General features: G+C 44.1%; 1 protein-coding gene and 1 long non-coding RNA gene across 14 annotated transcripts; both read right to left on the bottom strand.

Annotated features, from left to right (window-relative positions):
- Positions 1–122: 122 nt before the first annotated feature.
- Positions 123–19,916, bottom strand: LOC118230336 (homeobox-containing protein 1-like). Of its 12 annotated transcripts, none has more exons than XM_035423237.1 (10): positions 19,680–19,916; positions 10,546–11,115; positions 10,238–10,323; positions 9,352–9,462; positions 7,438–7,591; positions 6,511–6,593; positions 5,879–5,974; positions 4,719–4,813; positions 4,010–4,081; positions 123–2,645 (listed from the first exon to the last, which is right to left on the bottom strand). In XM_035423237.1, exons 2-10 carry the CDS (start codon positions 11,112–11,114, stop codon positions 2,343–2,345), a joined length of 1,569 nt encoding a protein of 522 aa, XP_035279128.1. In that variant the 5' UTR covers position 11,115; positions 19,680–19,916; the 3' UTR covers positions 123–2,342. The 12 variants fall into 12 exon arrangements, with proteins under 12 accessions (XP_035279128.1, XP_035279199.1, XP_035279156.1 ...); XM_035423308.1 differs by having other exon boundaries at positions 123–2,486; XM_035423265.1 differs by having other exon boundaries at positions 4,719–4,810.
- Positions 19,917–20,472: 556 nt separating this feature from the next.
- On the bottom strand, positions 20,473–22,690 carry LOC118212310. Of its 2 annotated transcripts, none has more exons than XR_004762200.1 (3): positions 22,547–22,690; positions 21,497–21,681; positions 20,473–20,846 (listed from the first exon to the last, which is right to left on the bottom strand). It is a non-coding gene; the product is annotated as an uncharacterized LOC118212310 (long non-coding RNA). The 2 variants fall into 2 exon arrangements; XR_004762199.1 differs by having other exon boundaries at positions 22,448–22,689.
- Positions 22,691–25,019: the final 2,329 nt, after the last annotated feature.

Genomic DNA, 25,019 nt, shown 5'->3' with positions numbered 1-25,019 from the left:
TTTTCATTTCACGTTACCAGCAGCATCCTAAGAGCCAATAGGATAACACACAAAGGGGGAAATGACCGTTTAGTTGCTAGCTTTTCCGTCTTCCCCCGTATTCCAGAGAAACAAACCACTGAACCACGCCTGCTTCATTACAGTCTGTCCCCTCATGTGCCTAATGCCCAGTCGATTAATAATCTGCGTTCTTTAAACAGGGACAAAGAACGGGGGAAAAAAAAGTAGACAATGATGCGTTGTTCTCCTGGGATTGGATACTACTATCCAACATGTCAGTCAGAATTTCCTTCAACAAACGTCTTGCCTGTGGTTATGAAGCATCTGAAACTCATACCATTAGATTAACCAATATTGACCAGGAGGCATACACTCCAGAATGTTTTGCCATACGGTATTTAACAGTCAAACAGCAGAAAAGGAACTCAGACGATCACAATCAATTCCAACACAACCCTTATAAGACCAAAGGACTGATTAGCATTTCCAGCCCACCTGATGTCTCAGGGAAGGCTGACCCATTAATAATCCCTACGACTAGTGACCGTAGCAGTTTTGCCTCTATAACAATGTATGTTCATAATAATATTCTGTAGTGTTCTTAGTAACCAATTTCAATGTACTTATATACTTTTAAAAAAGTATTTCTGGATAACAGTGTCTGGTAAATTAATTAGATATAAAACAATGTATTCAACAGTATGTATTATAAGCATTTCTGGACAGCAGGAGCATCTGCTATGTTCTTAAATAATTCCACTTTAAAATCACTTTGGGTTCAAGCAACAGTCAAATGTATTTCCATTTGCGACTCACAAGTGCAGGGCTCTGTCATGTCTGCGTGTTTGCTGGGGGTGGCGCCCCCTGCTGGCATGACTGTCGGGAGGCTGGTGCGTGTATGTGTCCCCCCCCAGCTAAGCAGCTACGGGGATCACGGCCATCTCACCCCCCAGCCAACCCGAGCACCGTGCCGCCTGGGACTGAGTTAGTCTATGACACACAGATCCTCCTCCTGTAGTTCAACACACTTTTGATCACTTTGGGATTTTAAAGTCACGTTCTCCACACAGAAGCATTTGTATTTCATAAATTTTAAATAAAAAAAAACCCTCATTTGATTGAGCAATGATTCAGAAAAAAAAAACAAAACATAAAATGTCCAAAATATATAATGTCCCTTTTTTTTCTTGAATCACCACGGGAACGAAGGCTCGCACGCTGTGGCGCAAGCTCTGCGTTCGCTCAGAAAATCTGCTACGCTAACGGCCTCCAGCGTCTCTCTAAAACGCGCTACGCTAGCAACCTCCGGTCTCCTCCCGAAATGAGACAAGCTAGAGACTTCCAACCCTGCGTTCTTCTGCTACGTCGTACGTGAGCTAATTGGAGAAGCGACGCCTGTTCTACTGGACCATCGTGCGCGAGGTAGCGCCGGTGGGGGGGCGTGGCACCAGTCGCTACACCGTATCGCGCGGGAGGTAGGACGGGGGGGGACTAGAGTGGGAAACGGAGGTACGGAAGTGCAACCAAGGAAGAGAGGGACGCCGTCTTCCTCGGTCACCCGTTCACGAGGGACGGAGAGACGGAGGAAGGGAGGGAGGGGTCGGGCGTCCGGAGGTGGTTATTGTATCAGGTGCTCAAACAAAACACTTTGAAAACAAAAAAAAGGTTAATGATAAACTTAAGCATTTCAGTCTTAGATTTACACTTAAAATCTTATTTCTATTGCTTTTTTACTGAACAAAACAAAACGATTGCCAGTGCAGTGGGACAGTTTGATTCATTCTAAGATTTGCCAACGGGGTCAGGCAATTTCACTTGCCAAGCAAAAAGTACCTTAAAACAAGATAATATTTTCCACTTGAGAGAAAGAAATAAGATTTTAAATCTCGAGACTACGAGACTAAAACACTTAAGACAGAATTTTTTTTTTTTTTTTTTTTTTACAGTGAAGGAAAGACAAAACACCCTGAAAGTGAACAGAATCCATGCCAAGGGGAGGCGAGTGGGGTCCTATGAAATGAACTTTCTAATGGGCAAAAGCGTACGTGGTTATGCTGTACTCACACTTAACCTGTAGATATATAGAAGAGGAACGTGTGGAGTCCAATCAAGGAGCAGGCAGGGTTGCCATGACCACGAGAACATGAGGTGGGGGGTGGCTTTGGGCGTGAAGCAGGAACTCACACGGTGTCACACGCGGCTTTGGTCATCGTTTAGTCCTCCCGCCCCACGGCGAACGCGGCCCCATCGCACGCGCTCACTTCGCTTCGCTGCCCTTCCCTCCCCGCGCTCCTGCTCCCTGACCGCCTCCTCCCCCCCCCCCCCACGCGCGGGTCGCCTCCTCAGTCGTCGTCCAGCACCTCCGTCTTGATCTCGCCGCCGGCCCCGCCCTGCTGGGCCAGCGCCAGGATGGAGTGGTTGACGGCGGCCATCTCCACGGCGAGCGTGATGGGGTCCTGGTGCTCGCCGTGGCTGTTGCTGTCGTCCTGGAGGGATGGGGGAGACCAGGAGACAGCGGTCAGTCTGGGGCCCCCCTCAGCCTTCCCCGGCCCCGCGCCCGGCCGTCCAGCCGGTGGGGCCCTCTGCGGTCCCGCGCTGCCCAGGCTGGGCCTGGCCGCCAGCCAACTGGGCGGCAAAACGGGCACCTAAAAATCGCAAGAAGGATTCGTTTTTAGTTTCACCGCTCCCCCTGAAATCAGGGCAGTTTATTTTAGGGCATTTGATTTTAGGTTGGTGCGGTGCAAAGGGAAGAACTAAAATAGCTTTCAAAGACAAAATTAAGGCTTCAGCGTAAAGCTCACCTACTCTGCACTGTTACACTTGGCTAATACTGTAATACTACTCCGTGTGCTTGTATTTGCTCAATACTGTCAGATGCAGGTCTAATACTTCTCTGTTGTGCTGAATTAACACTGTTACACCTGTTGGACAAAATTAAGGTACCCCTGTCCGTTTTATTCATTAATCTAGAACATTCAAACTTTCAAAAAATTTTCAAGGAGGACAGAAGCCCAGACTTTGGTTTGAGAAAGGGTAACTTAGTCAAGCAACCGACATTCCAACGGCATGAAGGCAAATCCATTCCTTTCACGCTTTGTTGGTTTTCGGCTTGAGTTTCAGCAGGTTAAACCCTTTCATCGGTTAATCTTTCTGCTCTTAAACTCTTAGCGCTTAAACCACTCAGTCACGCAAACGCGTTACGGTGAGTCGTTAGCGATCACTTAATCGAATCTTTCAAAAATTCTTAACTCGCAGGAAAGCATTGTTCCCTACATAAAGGGTTTCTTGTCGTTTCAATTTATTTACCCTATTTACCAGATTCCCCATTCAAATAAGTAATTAATTCACTACACGAGCCCTCCACTCTAATGAAAATGGTGAAATAGTGCATATGCAACAATCAGTCACACTGGCATCAGTCATTCATGAATGATCAATCAAATTGATGGCAAAACATTTAAGCAATGTTTAAAATATTTGTACTTTATTTTTTATAAAATCATACACTAATACAGCAATACATTTTTTAAAAAGATGTTCAGTATACGAACATACAGTGCTGTTCATTCATGAAATGTGTTTTCCTCATTTAGAAGTTGGTACCTTTTACAAAAGGAATATGGAATTAATCGTCTAAAACTGTCAAGCACAGGTGGGATTTTTCATTACAAATAATTCTGCAAGCCTGTTAAATCATCTCCTCCCAAACACACGAAACCCTGAAATATTTATCTAATACATTTCATCTTCATAATATTTATCTGTAAAGCTTTCAAACCCAGTGGCATGTCCACAAAGGTATGCTACGTTTGAGCTGTAAGCATCCAGAAGCCTGTTTCAATCTGTTCTGTGTAGGGTTTGGGCCCAGGAATGTTATCGCCATGGTTTGTTAAAGAAGTTTTGAAAGATGTTCTTTAACGATTGACTCAATTAGTTTTGGTGTTTCACAAATGGCAACCTTGAGAAAGTGGTGACAGCTCCAAACATTTCTGTTGCGCGTCTAGCATACCTGTGTGGGCGGGGAGAGGTCAAATCTGGGTCGGGGGAATGGCCTCTTTTCAAAAAAGACAGCATCGCAGGCCTGCAATAGTTTACGAAAGTCATTTTTGCACAGTTGTTACGATTTGGAATCAATCAAAGGTACAAAGGACCTATGGACCGAGCCAATGTGTGTTCACTCCCCTTACAACGTTGCCCATAACCCTCAATAGCAGCAAGCTTGCGGCTGGGTTGAGAATGGACTGTTCCATGTACTTGGGAGGGGGAACCATTCAGTGAACTGGGTATCACTATACATTGCAATTTAATCCTGATATTCAGTGTTCCTATTTGTAATTCAAAACTCAAGACTTTCCAGTAACTTTCAGGGTATTTAGTTTCATTTCTTAAGTTTTCAAGGACCTTTTTTTATAAATCATGATCATATAATGGACTAGAGTAAACCATTAAGACCTTTTGTATTGAAAATCCCACTCTCATAGTGTAACCAGTTTAACAGGGTTTTCCAGGTTGTGTGCCTTTGAAAACAGAACAATAACGTCACCGAATTCACTACAGCTAGGAATTTCATTGTGTGGGATGTGCAGCAGCTTTTCTTAAGTGCATTAAACCAACATAAAATCAAGTATCTTCTGGCTTCACAACACTGGATTTTCTGCGTTCAAGTAAGCACTTTCAAGGTTTTTAGGGACTTGAGGGAACCCTCTGTCTTCCGCTACCTGCTCGGAGTAGTCGTTGCCATCGACGTCGTCGCTGTTGGAGTGGCCCCCTGGGCTCTGAACATCGATCCCGTGGCTCTCCAGGATTGCTGCTTCTTCGAAAAAAACAGAGCTTTCCATAACATATCAGGCGTTGCCCGCATGACACAGCATCCCTACAGAAAATCTACAAATCGCTGACTTCCTATAAATAATACGCACATCAGTGGGATCCTACACAGGACCCAGAGCCCCTGTTGAGGAACAGCACAACACTGGCTCCGTAGAGCAGGATCACCCAGCCCTGTTCCCGGAGAGCTATCATCCTGTAGGTTTTCACTCCAACCTTAATAAAGCCCACCACATTCAACGGCCAGAGATCTTGTTGAGCTGCTAATTAGTAGCATCAGGCATGTCAAATTAGGGTTGAAATCAAAACCTACAGGACGGCAGATCTCCAGGAACAGGGTTGGGCAACCCTGCAATGGAGTATCCACAGAACACTGACCTACTATAGATGAGCCACACGTCACTGACTCCATACAGGTGACCCACACATCACTGACTCCCTATAAATGAGCCACAAGTCACTGACTCCTTATAGAAGAGCCACAGGTCACTGACTCCTTATAGAAGAGCCACACGTGACTGAGTCCCAATAGAGGAGTGGTTCCCAACCTTGGTTCTGGGGACACCCAGTGTATGTTGGTTTTTGTTCCAACCAGAGCTGCAATCCCAGAATATTAACAAACTGATCATTTTTCTTTTTATGTTTAGAGGAATTGTTCACCCCAGCTATTTGTGACAATGCGGCTTAAGAGGGTAAATAATCCCTCTAGACATGAAAAATTAACAGCTTGTTAAAATCCTGGGTCTGCAACTGTGCTTGGAACGAAAACCAGCATAAACAGGGGCTCCCCAGGACTGAGGTTGGGTACCACTGCAATAGAGGATAATCCTAATGGTGTTGGAAGAGCAGCGACGTCTCAAGCACTTAAATAAGGACTGCAATGGAGCTGAACACAACTATTGTCTCTTATGTGGTTTTGGTCTGCATGAGTGACTGAACCTCTTGACGGAAGCGTGTAAGAGCACCCCCTTATCTCCGGCTAGCCAGATGCTACGCTGTCTAAAGTGAACCCGGAGATATGGCCCCCCCTCCATACAGCCCAGTACATTACCGATATTCGCTCTCCTCTTGATCTCCTTCCGTCGGTTTGCAAACCAATTGTAGACCTTCAGGGAAGTCACCCTCTCCAGCTCAGTCAGTTTCTTCCCTGGGTAAAGCAGATAATGCTCCCACATCAATAATTAAACACGCAGATTTAATCATCTTTAACAGACTCGTTTCCAAAACAAAGCATGGGCTTTTGTTCCTCCTTCAAAAAAACTTTTGTTCTAGAAAATTGCAAAGACAAAAAAAAAATGTCAGTTATTTTTAAATTAAAGATAACAAAAAATGTTTTTCAGTCATAATCCAGTCAAAACTACAGCGAAGCACTGACCACTGATACAGGAAGCGAATGGGAGAAGAACCTTTTTTTGGACGCGGGGAAAATGAGAACAGGGATGAGCTACCTCTGTATGTATCACTTCCTATTTTTCTCAGACGCCGTCTCAAAAAAACCTCCGCCATCTGTCTGCACTTGCAGCACAAACGGCTCTAAACCCTCATATGGCCACAGCCAGACACTCATGGAATGTAGATTTGCATAATCAAATCAGTTTGCTTGACTATGACTTTCTCGCATATTTAACGATGGCGCGACAGTGTGCGCAAGCGTATCCGATTCGTTCTGGCCGCCCGTCTCACCTGGCTTCTGTATGACCGCGTTGCAGGCATTGGCGATCTCTTCTCTCTTGGCCTCGTCCGGGTACTGGTTCTCATTGAAGTAGCTGGAAAGAGAGTGTGGGGTGAGAGTTCTCACCCAGAAGCAGTGCGCTACGGGTATTTCACCCGCTGGGATTTCATTGGCTGCGTACGGACAGCCAATGCCCTCTCCCTCCCCTGCGTGCGGAATGATGACAGACAATGTCACAACTATTATAACCCTATTTCACGATCACTGGTTGATTGTCGTATGTTAATGGTTGTTACTCTGGCCAAGCCGCCATTATGGCTCTGTATAACCACACCCAGTTTCATCATTTTCTTAAATAAATCTTTGCCAACTTCAGCTGATGTGTGGTGAATCTTAAGAACCAAAATGGCAACTGATTTGTTTGGCAGAGATGTAAAGTAGTGGATAGGTGCCTTAGAAGTATAAATGCTTCTGGAGTGGGTCTAGACTCTAGAGCCATAGGTTCTAAATGCTGCAACTGGAATAGGGGTTTTATCACAATACTGTTTTTTTACAATGTCTACATTTATGTTTCAATGGTATGTTGTATTTGGCCACTTGGCATGGCAACAATGACACATTTTCTTTCACCGCCGGGTGCCAAAAAAAAAAAAAAGAACTATAAAACTAAAAATAATGACACATTCAAGTCTTGTTTTAGTCATCACACTCATGACACTAAGTCATGCCTTTTGATGGCCATTTACAGTACTTGGCCCCTTGATTATTGCTCACATGCATTTGTTATTATTATTTTAACTGATTTAATACTACTTCACCATGGTATATATGACTTTGTATGCATGGTATTAACCTTAGACATACAATGCTCTTTCACTCTCAGCCCATTTCTTCTTTAAACTCTTTCCCCTCCTCCTTCTCCTCCTCAGGTCTCTCACCTCTCCATCACGGCGAGGCACTCCTTCCTCCAGGTGAAGCGGCTCCCTCTGCGCAGGCGGAAGCTCCCGGGGGCGGAGCTTATAGGGGGCGGAGTCTGCATCCACTCCATCTCCTCCAGGGCCAAGGGGGTAGGGCGCATGGACAGGGTGGCGCCTGGGGAGGGGCACAGGGGCAGCAACACGAACGGCGTCAAGACATGGGGCGGAGCAATGAGGACAGCGTCGCAATGTCAGCCGCAATATCAGCTGCCGGGGACGCTAGCCGCACTGCAGCGTCAGCAGAGCCGGTGAGCCCTGCACCCGACCCGACCCCTGACGTTATGACTGGAAAACCAGTCCTTCGACAACAATGGGCAAAAACACAGCTGCACAAACACAAACAACAAAGCAAAGCCTCCGACTGGCCAATTCCAGTTGTAGTCCCCATCATAATGCAGGTAATGTATGATGTATGATATGGCATTGCGTACAAAAAACAATGTAAATTCATGACAGCTTGCCTGCCTATCTGATAACAGGAGTGTTTGCCGATATGGAGTTATGGAGTGCACCGATTCGCACTCTTCTGCTAGGACCAAAACTCACCATGAACAAAGCCGAGAGCTAGCCGCAACTCGGCTTTCCCAATCCTGACGAAGCTCACCCGGCTGGCTGCCGGTGCCTTGGAAACTGAGCTTGGCAATATTCGGAAGATTAAAATGCCTTGCATTTTCCAATAATCAGAATCATTTTTTTCCCACATATTGTATGTCTGCCATGCTTTCATTTGAGTTGTGATATTATGTCTTCATAATACTGGCTGGCTATCACAGGTTGTTAGGAAGCAATGTGTGACACCTCCAAATAGACTCAAATCAACCAATTTCATTGGATAAAATCTTTCTCCACCTGGGGGCTGATTCGGCAACGTGACCAGCCGGCAGAGGAAGGTGCGAAATTCCACCGCAGCGGCAGGAAGTCATCCTCCCCCCAGCGTTTAATAAGAACACCCTGAACCCTGCACCCCACCGCATAAATAATGGAGTCTCTGCAGCCATTATTGGCAGATAGCCCGTCATTTGAAGGACACCAGTGCAGCGAGACTCTTTTCTTTCTCTCTCTCGCACACCTGTAATGTCCACAGAAATGCACACTTATTCACACAGAACAGACACCACTAGTCAAAACAGTCAGTCTCCAAGCTGGCCTCATAGTCTCTCCCGGCACAAGTGCTATGTTAAGAATAATGTCAAAACAGTGATTATGATCTGTGACAAAACAGGACTGTTGCCAATCTTAATTTCAGTTTCAACTGCCAAATTTCATTGGAGAACATCAAATCTCAAATGTACTTCTCCCATGATCCGTCTGTCCCCATGATCTCACTCTGCGTCGTCCACAAAAATATTAATACGGCCTCAATTCAACAGGCTGAGGGGCACCACCATCCTCCAACAGACCAGTTCAATGGGCATGTTAGGGAATACTAAAGAAACACAGTGAAAAAATTTAACTGAGGTCTCCTCTCTAACAATGTACTCAAATCCCCTTTGAGTCAAATTGTGAGGTAAAATCAGACTGTGTATCCATTTTACATTATTTATGTATAATGTCAAACATCCCATGCTGCTGGAAAAATTCACTGGACCTCACTGCTCTGATTGGGGAGTGCCATACCCCTCCTAGCCCATAGAGGGCGCCACCACCCCCCTCCACGCCCTCACACACACACACCAGACGATGCTTCATGCCAGAGACTAGACACAGCTGGAAGCACAGACAGAAACAAGGACACGTTGGATGGAAAAAAAACATCATACTTTTAATAATGGATCGATCGCATCGAACAGCTGTAAAGGGACTGAGTGGGTGGGGCGGGCGGAGCGGGCGGGGCGGGCGGTGTGCTCTGGCGATGGGGATGGAGGGGGGCATTACCGGGCGAGGTCTTCTCCAGCTGGTACCAGCGGAAGAAGGCCCTCTTCTTCTGCTCGCTGAGGTCCGAGCCCTGCTGCAGAAGCCAGTGGGAGATCCGGCTCTGGCTGATCCCTGAGAGAGAAGCACCACAGAAATCACCACCAATACTACACCACAGATCTACACCAGTAGGCCCCAAACTGTGGTCGACTGGGGGTTCCAAACTGGTGCCATTATTATCATTATATTTAATAAACTACTTTTTAAAAGAAATACATTTGGGGCCAAACATGGTGTTGAACGTCTCCCATTCCCACCCTAATTTGGAAAGTCCGATTATCTGCGACCGTAACTGCGTTCGACAAACCGCACTGCCAATTTGAGGAAGCGTAGACATTCGTGGTTCTACTCTGTGTGGTGTGAAACGTGTGGTGTCACCAGCTATTTCTATTCACAATACAGTCTACAGCAAAGCTTACATAGTAACATCAGAGAAAGACCTTTCATACACGATATGACCTGCAGTCCACGGGTGCCCGATAGCTAGATTTTGATGAAACACGGACCCCTAACTGACCAAACTCTTCCATACCCCAGGGCGATGCAATCACCAATTGCGTGTTGCCCCCTGTGGAGGTACTGGCCACAGTCAGCCCTGGCATGGACTGGATTTGCCATAACCAAATGAGCCACCGAGCAGTCCACTAACGCCAGCGTTCAGCAACCGTGTCTAAAATCAACCTTGTCTGGTATACACACATCCGTGGTAATCTTGTGATCAATTCAATATTTATATGATACTAAATAGCTCATCGGCATATCTATAGATCCATGAACTAAGAACATAAATGTAAACGTGAATGGTAAGGGGTGTCATTCCTGGAGGGGGAGGAGTCGTCCTACGCACCTGTGACCTGGGCGACCACAGCCTGGGAGATCCGGCGGTTGGCCAGGAAGGCTTTGATTTCCTCCTTGATGAGGTTGCTGTCCCTCCTGCGGCAAAGGGGGTGGGAGAAGGAGAGAGAGAGAGCGAGAGAAAGACAGTGGATAAGAGAAACAGGAAACAAAAGCGATGTGAAGAAAGGGTGAGAGAGTGCTATGAATCCCATTCCTTTTTGCACATCTGACTCGCATTAATATTAAACACGGATTTCACGCCCCGGCTGCAGCCGGCTGTGCTGAAGAGGGCTCGTTCTCGCGCTTCAGCCCACTGACCTCATGAGCTCCTCCACCTTGTCGTCGATCTCAATCTCCTCGTCCGCCACGTCGTAGGTGTAGGCCCGGGCGGGGACGACGGGCCCGACGCCGACGCCGCTGCTGCCGGGGAAACGGGGCGGGGACAGCTTCCCGTTGGGCACGGCCGACAGGGCGTCGCGCCCGTTCTGGGCGGCGACGACGGCGGCGGCGGCGGAGGAAGGGGCGGGGGCCGGCGGGGAGGCGTCGTAGCCATTGGTGGGCGACGGGGAGAGGCTGCTCCGGTACTGCGTCTGGGTGGCGGCGGTGGCCGTGGCGGTGGAGGACGAGGCCGCCGGCGCGCCGTTGCTGCTGGAGGAGGACAGGGCGGCCGGGGCGGAGCCGCCGCCAGCGGCGGGGCCCCCGGGGGCCCTGGGGCCCGCCGCGTAGGCGGCGCGGTGGCCGAACTTCTCCCCGTGCTCGCGGTCCAGCCGCTCCAGGGTGTCGAGCGCGTGCAGGATCTCCCGCTTGGTCATGCCCGTGTGCCGCAGCCTCTGCAGCAGGTCAATCTGCTCGATGGTGAAACGCGGCTCGTCTGTGTAGTGGGACATTCTGCCAGGCCGGCCGGCCGGGAGGGAGGGAGGGAGAAGAGGACGACAGGAGAGCGGGGGAAGGTAACAAGCAGGGAGATAGAGAGGAAAAGACAAAGAAGAGGGGGAGAAAAAGGGGTGGGAGGAAGAAGTTAATTTTAAATAGTGAGGGCATGGGCAACTCAAAAAAGGTACATTTTTGGTGAAATGAACACATACCATACGCTTAATGTGAATCTGGGCTTCTGGGTCAAATGTGTCTGCACATAGCACGCTGAGCAAGTGGCTATTTATGAAACAAACAGGCGGTGGCGTTTTTTTGGTAACTGAATGGCCCATGTAAGGCTGTTTTGAGAGGAAAGCACCTTTTTCTTTTACTTGTGCCAGTTTTTCTAGTCTCGATTGCAGTTTCAACACTGACGTTGGCTCCCAAAGTCAGCTTTCTGTATTGGGAAGAGCGCCTATTCTTCTACAGGCAGCTACCGCCAATTTTTTGTCAGTTTGTTTGGAGTGCATCCCGAACAATCTGTTTCTTGTCGCAGGATAACAAAAAAACAAAAAGCATCATCTACTTTCAACAAATACAGGGAAAAAAAAAAAAGAAGCAAACAAACATGACAAATCACCAGACTGACCGTGTGCAAACCAGATAATCAAAAGCATATCCTTAACCTCTGTTACTCCTGAATCAAAGTATTGCGATTTGCTGGCTTGTTATGAAAATTCATATTCCGGGGCATGGCTGAAGGCGGAATCCACAGCCAGCATAGCAACACGGACAGCTGGAAACGTCCTTGAATAAGAAAGAGGACAGAAGGGCCGCAGGAGCAGGCCATCTGGTTTGTTCATCGAACATCTGTGGTGTCACCTTGATATCTGACAGAGCAGACACAGAGCACAATCTCAATTCAGAGCTACCCTGCACAACACTGCTCGCCTGAAATGGCGATAAAATGTTCAGTGTTGGAAAGCAATGATATGGGATTTATGGAGAAGAGGGAACTTGCTACTTCATTCTTACAAAGTTTCGGAAATAAATCAAGACCAAAGTTAGAGGAAATATGAGCCCCAATAACAAAGCGCCCGGAAAAATGTGCCCGTTGACATCTAGCTAAACAATTACGCTAAAGATATTCATCACAAAGAGCTACGGCCTGCTGGTTCTTACTGCCAAAAATGCACACGGGCATTCCAGAAACCGTGCAATAAGCATTCATCTCTGAAGATGCTTTTCCAATATCGTCATATTTCACGTTGAGGTTCGCACCACCTCCGGCTTGATGACATTCAGTGCACCACGCCCCCTCATGCTAAGAAACACTGACATTCCTGGCTTGCATTTTCACTAGCCTTACACAAGCACACCTGTCCCTGCGCCCAGAAAACAATTACCCGACCGCTCGACGTCTCAACTGAACCCACCGGATTCGCTGCTCATCTTTGATTACAGCCACTCCGCTCGAATTACATTTAATTGCGTTTTAGTTAGCAGCAAACAAAGTTACACGCAATTAGCATTCAAGTGCAGCTCATTAAGCTCGTTTGGACTGGGAGTAAATGGGCTTGTTTGAGGAACTTGACGGTGTAATGTTGGGTAATCGGCTTCATCGACCTGAAAGAACGAACGCTTTCTTGAGAGAGAAAGCGCACCATTCATGCACAGCATTAGACAACACAAGGGTTCGGCTCTCTAATTGCAGACTTAAGAGCTCACTGAAAGAGTAGCCGAGAAAACAAACACCTGCAGCTGGGGGAACGGCAACAGATTTTCTTTTGGAGGGGGGGGGGGGGGGGGGGCGGCGGGAGCTCAATCGCAACTGTAGGCCCATCCTGTCCCATCACTGCAAACATCTTCTTGTAATCTGGACAGGCCACCACAGGCTAGCACGTCGTGTCATGAATGTGGGCAGCCAGCCTCTCGTTTCGTTTAAAAGTGCCCACACGGACTGTAACTCTTAATAGCATGGAATTATCTGAAGCAAAAGGTTATTACGAGTCAAAAACTGGCTAAAAATGTTACACTGTTGTAATAATTGTGGGGTTTTGGACAAGCATTACACTGGGGTCAATAATGATACCCCTCAATCATTAGTGTACATCAAGTATGCTCAAGCTGCCTGAACGTCAACTGTGCAATTTCCGAATCAATGCTGGTGGACAACCTGTGTTAAGAGGATAACCTGTACAGGAGGATAACTTGTTCTACATGAGGATAACCTGTGCCGGACGGAGGATAACCAGTGCTAGACGGAAGACAACCTGTGCTGGATGAAGGAAAACCTGTGCTGAAGAATAAATAGTTGACCTTCCTGGGTGACACTATGGTCAAACCTGACCCTAGGGCCCCACTGAAATGGCCTGAGCCCGTTCTGGGGAGTATGATGCACTCTTGCAACTCATTTCATAGCATGAGTTCAGAACAGTTAAATGGCAACATCTAAAATCCTTTTCGATTCCTTTCCCGTTTGTCCAGGGTTCCTCAAGGTCATGCAATGAAACAGGAAGCCTGTGGGAAGTTCTCACTCCATGAAATCGCAATTAATACGCATGTTTCCGCTAGCCGGGCTTCAACTGCAGTGGCATCCTAACTCTGGCACGGGGTCTGCAGGTTTTCACATCAGTATTTCACATTCACCGCTGGACCCGATCAATTAACGCAGCGAATGAGAGGCGATTACCTCGCCTCACCTGGGCCCTGAACGCGACGCTCATTTCGAAGCGTAAGCAAAAAGCGGATCGACTGATGCTCCCCAAGGGCAAACGCGGACACCGCCGCACTACGCTAATCACAGCAGAGAAGGCGAGCCAACAGAGAGGCCGAGTGCTGGCCCAGACCAAGGTACATATGCAAACAGCGTAAACATAGCCTGGGCCTCGCTAACTTTTAGCAGATGTAAATAGTTTCGGTTCCAACTTGGGTGGTGTAAACACCCTATTCGTTTACGTCTTCTAGAGGGAAGAGGATATTCTCTCTCTAACTCACGCTCACACTCACTCACTCACTCACTCTCACTCTCTTACACACTAAGGTTCTTCAATACACAATTTCAATGGAACATTTAAATAACCTTCGCAATATTAAAACACTTTCCTCCATCAGTGCAAATGCCACCAGTCATTATTTAGAAAAGCAAAGTGGTATCTCGCTCACACACACACTTCCTCTGGTCCACTTGAGTATAAACATCCCGTAAATGTATTCCGCTCCTAAGCCAGATGTGTACAATACGGGTACGATGTGTACAGCCACAGGCTCTTTGCCCTACAGCTAATACATCACTCTCCTCCACTGCTTTTTCCAGGTTCCCACGCCAGGCCTCGCATCATAACCTGTGTTGCGGAAAAGCGATCACCAGGTCGAAGAGGCGATTCCTCGACAAACACAGCGCTTTGCTCGAACGGCCTATGGGGGGCTATACCTTTGACAGGGCAAGTTCATTGAACACAGATGAATACAACCGTCATATGCCCCTCCTAAAGGGGAAGGATTCTTAGCGGTGGAAAATTCCAGAATACTGACCTTCAGAAGAGGAGAGCAGAAACAAGACAAGTTTTCCTTATCTCATTAGTAGTTCTGCGGGAATAAGAATTTCCTTATCAAAACAGCGGGCAGCTCATCTTTTCACAAAAACACACAAGCGGATGAAAGCTTGCGTCTTTGTCGGTTACTGTTTTTGCAGCTGGGAGAGGACCTTGACACATTAAGATTAGCCTACACTGTACTTCGTGTAGCAGAAATTAAGCCCTTAGTGCACTTGTAAGCCGTTACAACAATTTCAACATCTTCCATACCTTACTGTAAACTTTCTTTCATCATACCAAGAATCTGAAACTGAGGGAGAGCTACCGGGTGGCTCAACCGGTTTAGGCACTATTCTAGTGAACGATCGGATCCCACGGTCCGGTGTCTAATCTGGACCGCTGCTGCAGTAGTGGTGACTCTGGCCAGCAGCCCAGGGATGGGAGGGTTCCAGTCCGCCAGCGTCTCGCTGCACACCAGCAATCAGGCATCTGGTCAGTCAGGCTCTGGCAAGTCTGCCTGTCGAGCTGCACGTTAAGCATCTTCTTCGGCAATAAAAAAAACGGTAGCTGACATTTTGCATTTCGGAGGAGATAACGTTTTTGTCTGCGCTCTCCCAGTTCGACAAAGGAAGCCGGGAACAACGTTGCAGTGTAAGCAAAAAGAAAAAAAGGGGGGGGAAGCATTAAAAGAAAACTATATTTCTGCTGACGAGTGATTGGGGGATCCCTTATACTCGTTCAGCCAAAAGTTTTTTTTTTTTTTAACAGTCTTCACCATCCAATTTCAGGAACTTTAAAATATCTCCAACATCTGATGCATCTGCAAACTCTTTTCTTTTGAGGCTAGAATCAATTTTGCTTCAAAAGTGCTTACAAAGCAAGTCCAAAAAAATGTAGGCTAACTGTTATGATACAAACTCATTCTCGCCTGTTTCTCCCACAAACAAATATTTATCTAAAAATCAAATAGGAGGTTGATTATTTTGCAAATGAAAATCCGCCTTTGTGGTACTGGGATGTTCAGATAGGAGCTTAACATGTACTGAAGCTAAAATGTTGAAAGTGTGTTGTAAAGAACACTACCTGAGCTTAAATATACTCAACCATAATACTTGAATATAGGCTATACGATCCTGATCAACTGCTGAATGCCCAGCAGCACACTGTCTAGGCAGCAGCAGTCTTAACATAAATATTACGTATAACCTTCAATAAAGCCACGCCTCCACATCTTCATACAGTCTGAAGAACAGCGCTGGTTGCCGAGCGACAGATATTTTGATGATGCGAGATAAGAGGCATGCGGTGGCTGACAAAGTAGCCTATGCAAAGTGTTAAAGACTAATAATAACTGCATTTACTCTGGGCTGGCCAGCCCGCAGCATGCACAATGAGAGCTGCTGGATAAGAATACATACAAAATTCATGTGCATAAAAATGCTTTGAAATGGCAGTTACACATTCAGCCCTGAGTTCAACTTAGCCTATATTCTTTGTTCCCTCTCTCATGTTTGACTGTCCATAGTTTTTTTCATCTCTTGTTTTGATGACATTTAACTTCAGAAAATATCTGCTTAAATAAGAATTTTTTTTTTTTAAGTCAATGTGCAGCATCTGACCAAAAAAAAGAATCTGGCCATTTGTGCAGGAAGTGCAACGTAAACTGGTTAGAGCAGCTGGCTTTGGCAAACTTGTTAATTAGTGACACAGAGTTGTTCTGAAAGGCCCTGCAAAGAGAGAGAGTATTAAGCAATACTAGTACTAACCAAACATCCAGTTAACCTTCAGAAACACTAGAACCCAGTCAGATGTCTCTGCTTTGAAAGATAGAAGAGACTGGCTCTCCCCTCCCTGCATGGAGGACTCTCCCAGCGTCTGGCCCTACAGTGGTGGAACTTTCTTCCCAAAGTGGTCAGGACAGCAGAATCACTGGCCACCTTCCGACACAGACCGAAGACCCGCCTCTTCAGAGGGCATTTCTATTCTCCTCACAACCCTGACCTATAGCACTCCCTACTTTTGCACCAATTTATACAGGTTAAAGTATTTTATGGTTTTAGGTAATATTTTCATTGCCTTTATTAATCGTATTAGGAACTGTCATGAATATACACTGTATTTATCATTTGTGCTTTGATTTTTGGTTAGTCCAGTTAGCCTGCACTAGCGATGCAACAATGTTACTCGCTGGTGGGACAGCGGTTAAGCAGGTCTGGCACTATTACTCATACTAACCATGTGAATGCACTTATGTTTCTCCAAAATTGTAGGTCGAGGGCCTGCTATATAAATGTAATGTAATAACAGTTTGTAACCAATAAATAAAAACACAGAAAATGGCAGACACCAAATTATCAGAAATGATCACCTTCGTCACAATTTTTTAGCAGCTTGGAAATACAGTATTAAGCTATATTTTGCAGCCTAGGAAACATTTTAAGATTGGGTAAAAACTTCAGCTTTGCTAAACATAACAAACTCACTCAGACAAATTCTAAGCAAAATTCAACAGCATTGAACATAAAAAAGAAAAACCCTCACAATTACTATGGAATATGAGAATACTGTCATCGGACTATGGAACAATGGACATATAAATGTTTTGCTACTAGGCTATAATGTTTGGGATTCTTTTCTTATATGTTATCTGATCATTGGAAATTACTGGGACAAACTATTGATTTTCATCCATTTGAAAAAGCACATAAAAGACATACTCAAAGGAAGAAACGAACCAATTGTATTCCCTGACAAGTGAATGGGAACCTTGTTGCCGCACTAAGAACTCTTGAGGGCATGCGGAAAATCCTCTTGTTCAAATGTAACATCCTCGTCAAGCATTAGCTTGTGAAGACTCATTAACTACCTAAAGACTACAATCGCTCCAATAGTACAAGGCTCGAAAATGAATGTGGAAAATTTCCATTTCCCGCTGAACAGTTCCATTGAGCTGTGCAAAAACAGCTGACTGAAATTGAAGGACTATTCTGCATGCATATTAAACAGGAAAAAAAAAATTATGAAGAGTGCAAAAAGATAAACAAATGACGAATTGACTGCTTTCACTGCTGTCGTATTTCCCAGCAAAAATAAAAGTGCTTTCAGTTCCAAGATATTTTCACAGGTCTACAGTACTTCAGCCGCTTCATAAATCTCTGATTTTGGAAAATTATTAAATTTGTATTGTGATTACGCAACAAAACTGATAAAGCTGTTCAAGAAAAAGCGTTTAATTTAAGAAGAGAGAAAAGCACACTGGTTTCTCCCGGTAACCGATTTGACCTACTTACCTGGCTCTTTGTAAAAGTAGCAGCAGTCAATTAGGTAATTAGCATATGAACTAAATGTTTGAGGAATAGCAAATGGCTGGTCTTGCAGCAGTGCCATTATTCCTGCTCTCAGTGCAAACAGTAGTTTCTTTTACAGCGTTCTTTCAAATCCAGATGAGGACTCTTGGCATAACAGAATAGTTTTACTGAAGGTGCTTGAACAAGCAATGGGACCTGTCTATTACCAGCAATTTGAGTCTGTTCAACCCCAGTTCAATCCGTTATGTATCTCCCACACTTACTGTGATTAAACTCAACTCCAAATCTTTACTTTGAGGTGTGAGTAAACCCAATTCTATTCAGGTCAGGATTTTAGCATTACTGGATCACAAAAAAGTTATTGTGGACAGAATCACAGCATCGGCAATTTAACCTACCTGAGGTTACTTAAAGCCTTTGAAATTTACCTCGATGCTCTGTTCCATTTTCCCTCGCCATTGTCAATACTAGTCAGTATAAACTTCTGTATCTGGAAATGTTCGAAACTGGTTGATTCACACAGAATACAAATAAGGCGTGATGACTGATATGTCATTACAAACATCAGTACAACTAGGCCATTCAAACCGTCCTGCTGCAATGGAAGTCCTGTGATGTCAAGTTCACATACTTTCATATCTCTTAGGCCTACACAGTAACAATTATACGTCGATCCACGTATAATCAAAGGCATTCCATTGTCCCGGTAAACACAGATCCCTAAAAAGGAAGGGAACGGGGTACGGAGTTCCAAAACCTCTTACGCCGTAACAGCTAACTACAGAAAACCGCCTCTAATCTGATTCCGATACAATCCATTATAGTTATCAACAATGTAGCGACACTAAGAATAATCATCCGTACTCTTGAAGCACCGCAAGAAAAAATCGAAGCAGTATTTCCAAGAACTAACTTTTGCACTGACCCCATAGAAAATCCATTATTCTGCAAGGCGGACTATATAAACCCAGGATAGCTGCCCCTCTTGATGATAGATCCACCTAGACTAAATGGTGGATGATTAAATCGTGAGCTAATGTTATATCAAGTTGGCTACCTATGGCAATGTTATCTAGACGACGCCCTCTTTTTCGTGCCAATGTGACGGACAAATAAACTGCTAAACAGTAAAAGCTAGCTATCATTATGTCTACAACATGCTACAGTACATACCGCTAGCAACTAGCCTATACAAACAATTAAAGTTAGCTAGATAAAGTGAACTTTAGTCCACTCAATCACAAAACGTATCAAGCAATGTGTAGGCGAATGTTAAGACATTGTTACTAAATGTGTCAGCCTTGCGTAGCTAGATAATTAACTAGCGATGCGAACTAAACATGGCCACACCGTCTCTTTGCCGCCAGCCATTGCAATAAATTACCCAACTGTACACATCATGCATCTGATGCACTGCTAGCTACTAGTATTAGCTAACTTGAAAGCTAACAACTAGCTAGAAAGCTAACGCCACGGTCTCCTTGCACTTTTTGTTCATCAGCTGGTAAACTGTCGAATGAACCGTTCTAGCTAGCGCCTAGTTTAACGTACTTAGCTAGATATACATAAATCATGAAGATGCATAGTAAGCAGGGTAGCTATTTATAATTGATTGCAGTGTGGCGTCCAGGACAACTGATAATTGCTTGCTAGCCAGCTCGCTAGTTTAGGTAGCAAGCTATTGCTAACGTTAGCAGATCCTAGATAGACACTGGAATGTCGAAGCTGCCAGCCAGCTAGCTATACAAAGACTTACCTTGATCTGTGAATCAAGGGCCTCCGCCTGCCAGACCATTAACGGAATAATATATGCGTCCTAAATTAATTTCATTTAACGTTTCAGACGACGTTACTAAACATGCAACCGAAATGTGTGCAAAGCCGTGCAGCCTTCTTTTTGCCCCTTATTTTGACTTCAAATCGAAGCGAGACTCTCTTGCCTTTGTCTGTTTTACAGCAGCCATATTGACATTATCAGAAAACGGCTCACGGTTTTGTGGGAATCGTAGTTCAATGACAGTGGGAGGGCGTTTTTTCATTTCTTACGCGTTTTCAAGATGTACAAGAACTCCAACGTTTCCAAAATGTACACTGTATATAGCTTAATCATTAATAAACACTTTTAGCATAACTTACCTTATTATTAGTAATGTTGGGACGCATTAGTTTACGCTAAATTTGAAAAATCCCAAACTAATACACCTACTAATTAAACCACTGCAGTGGTTCCAAAATATTAGGAACTCAGTATATGATTAGGATTCAAATATGAGATGAGAATGTTTTTCATTCATAACGCTTTGTTATTTGGTTTGTTTAGTGCTGCCTTACTGGGCACTAGATTAAGATTGATCCTAACTAGATGTGTGCAAAGAACAAGCTTGCTGAGACATGTAAGAAAACACTTATGATGTTTAATTGCTGTGAAATGTGAAGAAGGAAGAGAAATCTGGATCATCCAACAAACCATTCAATAATGACAATATATATATTTTTTAAATAAATAAAAATAAAATAATAATGAAAAAATTTAGAATGGCATGTTTATGAGCATCTTCTTAATAATTTGCACAAATAGAATTAAGAAGTGTCGGTAACAATATTACTGATGTGAGAATGTATGCACATCAATTATGTCTTGACACAAAACGCAACTCTATAAAAAATGTAACCTATTGTGAAGCCCACGCAAGACCCTCCTGGCTGCCATGTGGAAAGGCCCATTATAGAGCCAGTAGGAGAGAGACAGCAGGAGGCAGGGCAGCCCCAGGTTGAGCTGAGACAGCAGACCCAATAGGAGGAGCCACAGTGCCGCTTCCAGCAGCAACATCGCTTTCCGGGTTGGGGAGAGTGACCCTACCCAGCGCCCAAAGTCACTGTCCCTTACCCAGTGACCAAAATCACTGAGCCACTTAGGACAACGCTGTGGATTGACAAGCAGAAACAGACAATGGCTTTAGTACTACACATAAACTTGTATCTCACTACTGAAGTACATAACACAACACCTCTGTAGCTACTGCTTGAAACCCGAAAGTAATTTCAGACATATTACATTACACTTCATCATATTCACCTAGGTTAAATATTAATATATGGTTCAATGTCCAGCACTTAAATTTAGTACCATGGCAGCAGTTTACGCTAGATAGATTCGTGAGTAATAGATTTATACTGGATATTGCTGCTTGCTAGTAATATCTACAAGCCTGTATTTTTTACTTTTGTTTATCCTTAACCCCCCCCCCCCCAACCCCCCTTATATTGAATGTCTAATACAGTCTGTTGGCCCTTCTATCCTGGTGCTGGGTGTGTAGCAGCATCCTCCACCAATTTTGCCTTTGGTTGCTCCAATCCCTTAACTAACTACAAGAGACCAGGGTTGGGACAGATTTCAATTCAATTCAGTAAATTAATTTAAATTAATTTACGAATTGAAAAATTCCCAAAAGGTTATATGAGGATTCTGCTTTTATTAACTGTATTTTAGTGAATTTCCTGAAATTACTAAATTGAAATGGAATTGAGCCCTACCCTTCAATGGACTGATTTTTGGCCACAGTGGGTACTCACCAATCTAGAACTCCCTCTCTTCAAACTCCTCGAGCGTCTGTGCCTCTCAGTCACAAAGGATCTACTGCCAGAACATCGGTCTCACACCCCTGGTTGATTCTCATTTGCTTTCCTAGTCTGCTCAAGCATAGCAGCACCCTGGTGGCTTGTCCTATGTGTGCTAAGCCTTTTCTCCAGTTATCAATCTGTTATCACAACATTCACAAGGGACACCAGTTTATCTAGGGCAGTTTTCTGAAATACAGTCATCCCTCAACAGGTCAACAGAGCCTTTCAGTCAAATGATCTATTGCCCTTCCCCATTAATCTATATACGACCACTAATTAAGCAGATTATGATTGACAGCAAGATTTCCACACTGTCACATGATGGTATCAGTTTATAAAAATTTACAGATGCAGCAGACATTTTTATACTGTTCGTTGGTAACTTTTTCCACAAAGCAATTTGGGTAAACATAAAACGTGCTAGGCTATTAGGCTTACCTGAAACTGTTAAATTCAGTTAAATGCAAATACATTGGGAAAGTGACACAATTATTGGAGGCTCTTTAATTTCTTAAAATTTTTATAGCGCATTCATGCATCAAAATTCTATTTAAACATCTTATCGATACCACTTTCTAGTTAGAATGCAAAATTGTGCTGCATAACTTAATATGATACAGTAAATTAAATAAATCTGCATTTAAAATAAAAGGTTATGGTCTTGTGAGACAAGTTGCTAGATTTTCTGTCGTGTTTATTTTTAAAATAGCTGAACTAACAACTAATTTTACGAATGTCTAAAACAAATAGCCTACGTTTTCTAATAACATTTCCGAATTTGTCTAAAGTTGGCTTTAGGCTATTGGCTGCCTGCAGTTGGACGAACAGCCTACGGTTTCTGCAATTTTAAGAAAGCAGGTGTTGCAGCTTAGCTAACAGGCAGCCACTACATACACTACTTACGTTTTTAAATAGGGGTCGTTCCTATTATTTGATCGTTTAGGAAACCTTGCTGCAGTGAGCAACGGAAATTAATAGAAAGCCTACTGAATGTGAGCTTACAAGTGTCAGGGGTAACTGCAACGGTTTTAGAGCATTTTACATACGAAATTCGAATTCTGAGGTTCAGTAGAAAAATAAATGCGCATTGATGTAGGTGGATTATACGGAAGACGGATAGGGCCAAAAAACGTATTTTTGTAGTCCTAAAAACCCGGAAGGGGGTTTGAGCCGTGAGTTCCCTTGGCAGATTTCCAATGCTTTTTCCCCATTGAGATGATAATTTCTGCCGAAAATAAAATCTTTGTTTACATAAAGTTAAGAGAGTTTCACGTTTTGTTCAACGACATAAATTACACCGATTAATGCAACAACTGTGAATTCCGAAGCTTTTATATGCTTTAAAAACGTAAGTTACTAACCAGTTGCTATACTGAAACTACAACAACGGTCACATACTGCCAACCACCACGAGTTTCCATACTAGTCCACCTGTACGCAACAACCATTTCAGTTTTAATTAATTAATTAATTAATTAATTAATGGATCTACTTGTTCGTAGATTTATTTAGAAATTATTATTATCTTATGCACAATTATATATTCCCACATTTTCAATTCATCCATTTATTTATTGATAACAGCCATACAAATTTCTTAAGAACCCTTGCCCTCCATAGGCTAATGTTGCCTCATTAAGAAATGAAAGATAAGTCTATTCAACTGTGGGACAGCAAGTAGGAAACTTGAACTAGGCCTATTTGTGGTCCAGCGTGAAGTGCACCCAAACCCATAGCCACTCCCACATTCGACGTACAAGAGGGTAAATAACCGAATAATGAGCATTTTTAAAAAATAGCGTACTATTTGAAATGTCACTTTGTTTCAAGGCTAAAAATAAAATAAATAAAAAACAGTTGTTTATTTGATTTTTCATTTTTGTTTATAAAATGAAAAAACGAAATAAAGACTTTAGTTATCATAAAGCTGCCATATACATTCCATAAGAACCCTTGCCCTCCATAGGCTAATGTTGCCTCATTTAAAAATGAATGTAATGTAATTAAAAAATTCTTCCATTAGGAATAAACAACAAAATTATACGATAGTACCTGCTCCACTATGACTTTAAAATCTCAGAAATGTGGCTTTTAAATATGAGATTAATCTTGCAAATACGACTTTAAAATGTGTGGCCCTAGAGGTTGCTTGGAATAACATCGGAATATGTGAGTGTGCATGTAAACATACCCACTCATTGCTTCCACAATTGTAAAACTAGCTTAAAGTTACATATATAAAAGCTATTATTTACACACCGATAGATTTCTTTAGAGGACTTGGGACACATTCACCAAAGCACTAGAGGAAGGGAAAGAAGCCCAGTGCTTTTTGAAAGCGCTACTGACCTATTGTATGAGTCTAAAGAAAATTGACGATAAAAGTGACCATGAGGGACCTGCTCCAGAAGTCTCAGCCATAGCTTCTTTGAATGTTGATGGGACTGACCAGAGCATAATGTTAAAGGTTTTGTGACCCCAGAGATGGCCAACGATGATAACATAATTTCATTAACAGCATTGTGGCCGTAGAGGTTAATAAGGATGTCAGCATTGTCGCCCCTGAGGTTGCTAATGATGACGTAATTGTGGCCCCAGAGGTCGCTAATGACAGCATCATGGTCCCTCAGGTTGCTAATGATGACATAATTGTGGTCCTAGAGGTTGCTAATAATGTCATAATTGTGGCCCCAGAGGTTGATAATAATGGCAGAATCGTGGCCCCTGAGGTCGCAAATGGTTACATCATAGTGGCATCAAAGGACACTAATAATAACAGCAGTGTGGCCCCTGAGGTTGCTATTGATGACAGCCTTGTGGTCCCAGAGGTCACCAATGATGACAGAATTGTGGCCCTACAGGTTGCAAATGATGACAAAATTGTGGCCCCTGAGGTTGCGAATGACACCCACCAGATTGTGACCCTAGGGGTTGAGATGGCTATGCTTATTGAGAACAGCACTGACAAAACAGAGGAGGGTGTGCTCATTGGGAACAGCACGGACCCAACAGGGTCTATGCTCAAAGGGATCAGTACTGACAGAACAGCAGGTGTGGCAGTGCCGCTCAAGAGTAGTGCTGACACTGCAGAGGAGGTCGTGCTAAACAAGAATAGTTTTTTATGCCAAATAGGAGTGGAGCTTAAAGGCATACTATGCAAGATTTTGTCATCTTTCCTGGGGTCCTGTATTTACAATCAAAGAAGTCTTCAACCTCGCCCACTCACCCCTGAGTACCCCACCAAGTCACTGATATGCAAATTCATCAGAATCGTTAAATTTCTCCCATCAATTACTCGGGCTGGGCATGTCTGGTCAGTACCACGAACCAGACATGTACAAATAATTTGAAAACCGGACATTCTGGTCAAAACCGGACATCTGGTAACCTTAGTTGGATAGCTAGAGGTAACATTTCTTACAGGTCCAACAGAAAACAAGCCGCTTTTCAACCCCTTGGCAAACTTCAGCTGACA

This window comes from Anguilla anguilla, chromosome 1 (genome assembly GCF_013347855.1).
Source record: "Anguilla anguilla isolate fAngAng1 chromosome 1, fAngAng1.pri, whole genome shotgun sequence".
In the NCBI taxonomy this organism is placed as follows: domain Eukaryota; kingdom Metazoa; phylum Chordata; class Actinopteri; order Anguilliformes; family Anguillidae; genus Anguilla; species Anguilla anguilla.
The sequence above is the reverse complement of the archived record's forward strand: the minus strand, read 5'-3'. Positions and strand labels throughout refer to the sequence as shown.